The sequence below is a fragment of the Emiliania huxleyi genome (genome assembly GCF_000372725.1).
Source record: "Emiliania huxleyi CCMP1516 unplaced genomic scaffold EMIHUscaffold_60, whole genome shotgun sequence".
Taxonomy (NCBI): Eukaryota; Haptophyta; order Isochrysidales; family Noelaerhabdaceae; genus Emiliania; species Emiliania huxleyi.
The window spans coordinates 258,325-265,098 of NW_005197506.1; the positions used below are offsets into that span (position 1 = coordinate 258,325).

Below are 6,774 nucleotides of genomic sequence, written 5' to 3' on the forward strand. Positions count from 1 at the left end.
TGCGTCTGTGCCTGTCAGCATGTCGTCCACGAGCCGCATCTGTGCGACCCCCAGCATCTCGTCCACGAGAGGAGCTGGCTCGAGGGCTGGCAGCGTGAGAGCGTGCACCCGCCGGGCCTGAACGCGCCACGCCTCCCGCAGCTCTGGCGTCGCCTCACCGTCCTCTACACTGGGCCTCTCAACACCGCTCGCTAGCCTGTCGGCGGCCCTGGCGCCCATGGCACGTGCTGCGGCCCATACAGCTCGCCTGTCCCACATGTTCGAGACGTACAACCGACCGCCGGCGATCACGAGGTCGCACGGGTTGAAGAAGCCAGTAATCGTGCGAAGCCTGGCGCCCTCGCTCGTGCACACGTGCAGGCTAGGCGTCGCGTCGATCCCTGCCTCGCGTCGTTCCTTGGCCGACAGACCGCAGCAGTCGGCGATGATCACCAAGTCGTCGTGCACAGCGATCCCGGCTGGCTCATGCAGCCAGCGGAGGCCGCCTTCTCCAGTTTCTCCGCCAAAGGTAGTTTGTATCCTCATCCGACCCGCCTCGGTGTTGACGACAATCACGCGACAATCACCCCCCTCGTTTAGGGTGATGAAGAGCCGCGTCGCCGTGGCAGCCGCCGCGACGCAGCAGGCAAGGCCGATGTGGCCGATGGGAAGTTCCAGCGTCTCGAGGAGTTGAGCATCGGGCGTGCTGATCTTCATTACGCGTTTCGGCCCGATGCTATTGGGACAGACGAAGAGGGTCGTGCCATGCAGCGCCCAGGCCATGTTTCCCAGCTCATGGCGGATCTCATAGCCGGGGACTGTGGTCAGGGCGCCGTCGGGCGAGATAAGCACGAGGTGGTAGTTGTCATCGATGACGCCAAAGCGGCCATCGGGGAACCCGATGCACAGCATCATTTTTCAAGAACCATGAGAAACCTTGGGCGCCCTGCGCCGCTTGTATTTCTCCACGGCGGACAAAGATGTCGGGGTGCACCCGGCCATGAAGTCGGACGACGGGAAAGGCAGCGAGGACGGCGGGCCAGGCATCCCGCCACGCAGAGCAGACAGCCGGTACGGCGTCAAGCGTCTGCAGGCAGACCGGAGCGCGCCGCAGGATCTCGGGAAGGAGGTCGCCGCCCGTCAGCAGGTCGACGATCCATTGCCTTTCCGGCTCCGCGGGGTCGTCTCCATCTTCCGACTGTGTGGTGGCGGCGTGCCGTCCTCCCATCCCTGGAGTTTGGGTTTTTCTTTCCAAGAGCTCCAAGGTCCGCGTTGGGTGCGCTTTGTAGCTCCCCGGCCCTGGATGTGAGGTTGCGGCCGACCGCACTCCAAGTGCTCCAAGTGAACCCTAACCCAAGAAAAACGAATCGAGTTTGGGGGGGCCCCTCCTCTCAGAGTGACAGTGACATCAGTGTCGAGTGTGCGCGGTAGTGCGCTTGGTCGTGGCGGTGCTTGCAGCAGCCTGCTTGGGATGAGAGATCTTTTGGCGCCCAAGAGAAAACCCTCTCTCTCTGTCTCCTATGTAGTTCTGCCTCCACACACGTAAATGGACCATTATGCAAGCACAGCGCAACCGGCCGCGCGGGGCGGGACAATCGTCAACGCTCTCAGAAGTTGCGCACCACGTCGTCGATGGCCTTGGCGATGTACTTGACGTTCTTCGAGGTGACGCCGGCCATGGAGACGCGGCCATTGTTCAGCATGTACACGTGGTGCTTCTCGACCATCTGCGTGCACTGCTCCGGGCTGAGACCGGTGAAGGAGAACATGCCTGCGCAGGACGCCGCTGAAGGTGTGGACGGGCGCGCGGAGGTGATGGGCGGTGGTGGTGCGGGTCGGCCGGCGGAGGGAGGGGCGCGCGCCGATCTGCGAGGTGATGTGCGTCCAGCTGCCCGGCGTGCCGAGGCTGGTGAGCTCGTCGTACAGCGCCGTGCGCATGTCCTGGATGCGCAATGACATGGCCTTGAGCTCGTCGCGCCACTCCTGGTACAGCGCGGGGTCGGAGAGCACGGTCTTGACGATGTTTGCGCCTGAAGAGAGGGTCCGAGCGGGCGTCCGCGAAGGCGCGCAGAGGAGGAGAGAGCACGGCCTCGACGCTGTCTGCGCCGTGCTTGGGCGGGTTGGAGTACAGGTTGCGGATGATGATGTCGAGCTGCGACATGACCGCCTGTGCGCGCCGGGTGTGTGTGTGTGTGTGTGCGTGTGTGTGTGTGTGTGTGTGTGTGTGTGTGTGTGTGTGTGTGTGTGCGTGTGTGTGTGCGTGTGCGAGGCGAGGGCTTGACGGCGATATCTCTGCCTCATCTCTGCCTCATCTCTGCCTCATCTCGGCCTCATCTCGGCGAAGTCTCGGCTGTACCTTGACGGCCTCGGGCGTGTCGCAAGTGATTGAGAAGGTGCCGACGCGCTCGCCGTAGAGGCCAAAGTTCTTGGCGAAGGACTGGCGGGCGGCGGGGGGGCGGCGGTGAGGAGGGAGGTGAGGGGGGGGCAACGGAAAGGGAGGGAGGGGGAGAGGTTGAAGGGAGGAGAGGGGAGAGAGAGGATGTCGGGAGGGCGGGGAGGGCGGGGAGGGCGGGAAGGGAGGGTGGGAGCTCACGAAGAGGGGCTGCATCTCGGGCAATCTCGCCTGGCTGACGAAGAGCGGCAACCCCTCGTCGGCAAAGGCGCGCATCGCGGTGGCGTCGATGTCCAAGTCGCCTGCTCACCTTCCGCGGACGGTGAGGGGGGGGAGGAGGGGTGCAGAGGCTGGCGGCGGCGCGTGTGGGGTCGTCGCCCGTCGCGAAGCCCTGGTACGCCGAGTCGAACCAGCAGACGTGCTTCTTCGCCTTGCAGACGGTCATGATCTCGCCCCACTGCTCCGCGGTCGGGTCCACCTGTCCGCAGGGGGGGGGGGGGGGGCGTGTGGCCAGGCGCGGCCCGTCGCCTTCCTCCGCCGCCAAGACGCCGCACCCCGGTCGGGTTGTGGGCCGCGGCGTGCAGCATGATCACGCTGCCCTCGGGCGCCGCCTAAAAAAGGGAGGGGGAGGGAAAGGGGTGGCCGGAGGGGGGGGAAGGGGCGAGGAGAGGGAGGGGAGAGTAGAGGCCGGCCCCAGAGGGCCGGCCCCAGAGGGCCGGGCAGTGAGACGCGGGCAGTGCGGCGGGCAGTGTGCGTGGCCAGGCCAGGGAGAGCGGTGTGTGGGAGAGCGGTGTCTGGGAGAGAGGTGTCTGGGAGAGGGAGAGAGGTGTCTGGCAGAGCGAGAGAGGTGTGTCTGGGAGAGGGGCAGGCTACCGCGCCTCGATGTCCTCCAGCATGCCTGCCAGGTCGAGGTCACGGCCCGCGGCGTTCCAGTAGCGGTAGTGAGAGAAGGGCACCCCAGCCTGCGGGAGGAGGCGAGGAGCGAGGTGCGAGGCGGACGCGCAGCGCCACACCCCGGCCGCGGTGTGCTGCGAGGGCCAGCGCGACAGCGCGCAGCGAGGGCCCGCAGCTGGCGCGGCACGGCCGGCGATGGGCACTGTTCGCTGTTGCGCCGGCCGCGGGTGGCTTGCTCCTGTCGCTGGGTGCTGCACGGGCACGCTCGCGCTGGCGTGTGTGGCGTGTGGTGTGCGGAGTGTGGCGCGGGCTTGAGTGTGGCAGGGTGTGTGGCGTGTGGCGTGCGTGTGTGTGTGTGTGTGTGTGTGTGTGTGTGTGTGTGTGTGTGTGTGTGTGTGTGTGTGTGTGTGTGGTGTGTGTGTGTGTGTGTGTGTGTGTGTGGTATAGAAGCGGAGCCTGGTGCGTGCTGGGAGGGTGTGGTGTGTGGTCTCTCGAGCGGCGCCTGGGTCATGATGGAGTTGTGCGTGCCCCACGTCGGATTGGAGATGTAGACCGTCTTGCCCTTGGCGAACTTCTTCATGAACTCGGCGCCGAGCCGCAGCGCGCCCGTGCCCGACAGCGTCTGCGCCGTCGCCACCACCCCGCTCGCCAGCAGCTTTGACTGCAAAAGCGCAGAGCCATGCCGGTGAGACGGGAGGAGAGAGGTGTGGGGAGGAGGCACAGAAGCGATTGCGTGCGAGCGCTCGCGCTCGCTCGGAGGCGGACGGGCGCGAGGTGTGGGCCGAATCTCGTGCCGCGAAGCGGCGCGAGCCACTGCGAGTGGAGAGGCGCGAGGCTGCGGGCGGCTCACGCCTTCTCCCCAAAGAGCATCTTCTGGCAGAGCTGAACGTAGGTGGCGTCACCGCGCTGAGGCAGGTACTCCTTGTTGAGGTCACTCTGCTCCAGTAGCAGCGCCTCCGCCTTCTTGACGCAGCTGAGCACCATGGGCTTGCCCTCATCCGTACGGTAGGCGCCGATCGACACGTTGACCTTTTCCGCGGATGTGTCAGCCTGAAATTTCTGGTTGACGCCGAGGATGGGGTCCAAGGGAGCGGCGGGCACCTCGTTCCAGGTCATGTACGATCTCATGCCCATGCGGCAGGAAGAGGTGCGAACTAGCACCTCTGCGGATGCGCCGAGGCGTCGCCGTGCTAGGTTCATCGTCGCGCGTCCCTTAAAAAGAAACTAAGTAGCTGCGGCGGTACCCCTCTCTGTTGTTCGGGCAGTGAGAGACGCAGGATCTGCACGCCAAAGTGGGCCACTCCGCATTTGCATTTTGGTTTTGGGTTGTCGGAGATCATCCATCAGCTCTCATGTCTCATCACAGTCAGTCACGTCAGTCAAAGCAGTCGTGGCACGTGGAGCAGCGCTGCATGCAACGGCGCCGCCACACGCTCCGGACGACCCCGACACACTGACACACCACGCACAATGGGAGGCTATCGCGCACGATCGGGCATCGCGCCGCAAACAACTCGCCGCACAGATGGGGGGGAGGCAGAATCCCACACACACCGGAGCAGCACAGACACCTTACACGTCAGCGCTCGCTCGATGTGGCCGGCGCTCTCCCCTCGGTCCTATCTCGCCTTTTCAACGGCGGCGTGCGGCCACGCGCCGCGCCGAGCCGGTCTCGGCGGGAGACCTCGGAGCCGCACGCGATGCGGGCATGCGCGATGGCTCCGTTGGCTCCGTGCCTAAGGCAGATCGATTAGGGTGTGAGCTGGGCAGCCACCGTTTCTGTACCCGCTCGATCACGTGCAGGCCGTCGGAGGCCGCGCTGGATGGCCCAGGGCCGGCGGCGGTGAAGGCGTCTGTCGATGAAGGGATGTCGTCGAGGGAGCCATCGTCCTCCGCGGCCAGTTGTCGGAGTCCGAGATCGCAGTCGACTTGGAGGGATGATCGGCCCGTTGACGAACTCACGGAATGTGAGCGACTTGGTCGCTGGGTCGAGCATCATGACTCGCACCTCATCCTGGGCGAGGAACTCGCCCAGGGACCAGCTGTTGGCGTCGCCGTTTTGATCGAGCTGCATCCACTGCATGGTTTCGTAGTCAAGCGTAAACGCCCAGGAGTTGGTGCCTGGGTGACTTGCTGATGAGAGCGCCTTCCAGGCGGGTAGTCGTGCCCCTCACCTAAGGTCATACGGCGGTGTCAGAGGGGGGGAGGGGCGCGAAGCGTGAACATGGAGGCAAGCAGGTGGTGGCTGCACCTGGCCAAAGCCGGCGACCTCAAAGTTGTCGTAGCTTGTGCGGATATCGCTGAGCGTGAGAGGGACCGGATCGGCAGCAGCATGGGCGGCCGCGTCAGCGGCCGGAGAGGCCGGAGAGCCATCCCACGGAGGCCGGTCGTGCATCGGCGCGTTAGCCGCAGGGGGCGGGGGGGCGGCGGCATCCATCGCTGCGGGTCGCTGGGGGCCGACGATTGTGGACTGATCGATCGTGGCGGGCGGATTTCGGCTGGGACGTTCTACGTTAAAAGAGCGTCGGCGCCGACACGAGAGACTTATAAGGGTAGATTTGGGGGGCCGCTCTCAAAGAAGAAGAAGAAACGAGGCGGCGTTTCGCGGCACACATGTTGACGAGTCGGTTGACGGCTCCTCGTGCCCATTCACGGCGGCGGTACGGGCGCGCTAAACGAGCGAATGCAACGACGGCCACCCGCGTCTGCGCCGCCCGCAGCCGCAGCAGCCGCAGTGGCGGCGCCAGCGGTCGCCGAAGCTCCGTCGGCAGAGGCCACACCGCTCAGCATTCGGCTCACGCGGCGGTCGCTGCTCAAGGCGGTCAGCGCCAGCGCGCTGCTGCAGGATTGCGGTGCGCTACTCGGTGACTCGCGCGGATCGGCGGTGACCAACAGCTTGGCCGTGGTCGTGCCAAGGATTGACGTCTTTGTCTCTCACAGCTGGGCCGCCAGCCGCGCCCAAAAGTTCCTCGCCCTCGCGATCTACTTCAACCGCCCTCGGCTCGCCCGCGTCAGCCTGGCCGCGTTCGCGCTCTGCTTCGCGGCGGAGGCGGCGAGCTTGCCGCAGCAGCTGCCGAGCCTCTTTCCCGACCTCGTCTTCACCTCGACGGCCGATGACCCCGTTCGAATGCACCTGCTCTTCACGCACCTCTTCCTGCTGCTGCCGCTCGCCCTGCTCCTCGGCCGCCCGCCGCCGCAGCGGTGCTTCCTCGACAAGTGCTCCGTCGACCAGGTGGACGTGCACGCCAAGCAGGAGGGGATCCGCAACATCGGAGCCTTCCTCGGCCACTCGGACCGGCTGCTGGTCTGCTGGGACGAGACGTACCTCTCGCGGCTGTGGTGCAGCTTCGAGCTGGCAACCTTCCTCCGCCTCAAGCAGGCACCGCCGCAAACACCTCTCTCTCTCTCTCTCTCTCTCTCTCTCTCTCTCTCTCTCTCTCTCTCTCTCTCTCTCTCTCTCTCTCTCTCTCTCTCTCTCTCTCTCCCTCCCTCCCTCCCTCTCTCTCTCT

At 65.5% G+C, this 6,774-nt stretch overlaps 2 protein-coding genes across 2 annotated transcripts in view; one reads left to right on the top strand and one right to left on the bottom strand.

Annotated features, from left to right (window-relative positions):
• Window positions 1-1,483: 1,483 nt before the first annotated feature.
• AAT1 (aspartate aminotransferase) lies at window positions 1,484-4,461 on the bottom strand. The gene is made up of 10 exons (XM_005764315.1): window positions 4,118-4,461; window positions 3,768-3,926; window positions 3,250-3,333; window positions 2,926-2,982; window positions 2,750-2,849; window positions 2,603-2,673; window positions 2,336-2,416; window positions 2,086-2,146; window positions 1,842-2,009; window positions 1,484-1,750 (listed from the first exon to the last, which is right to left on the bottom strand). Exons 1-10 carry the CDS (start codon window positions 4,397-4,399, stop codon window positions 1,587-1,589), a joined length of 1,227 nt encoding a protein of 408 aa, XP_005764372.1. The 5' UTR covers window positions 4,400-4,461; the 3' UTR covers window positions 1,484-1,586.
• A 1,437-nt stretch (window positions 4,462-5,898) lies between these two features.
• Window positions 5,899-6,774, top strand: part of EMIHUDRAFT_437489 (hypothetical protein) — a 2,271-nt gene continuing 1,395 nt past the window's right edge. Inside the window, exon 1 of the mRNA XM_005764210.1 lies at window positions 5,899-6,747. Coding sequence (XP_005764267.1) covers window positions 5,949-6,747 — 799 coding nt within the window. The 5' untranslated portion in view covers window positions 5,899-5,948. The remainder of the gene's footprint in view (window positions 6,748-6,774) is intronic.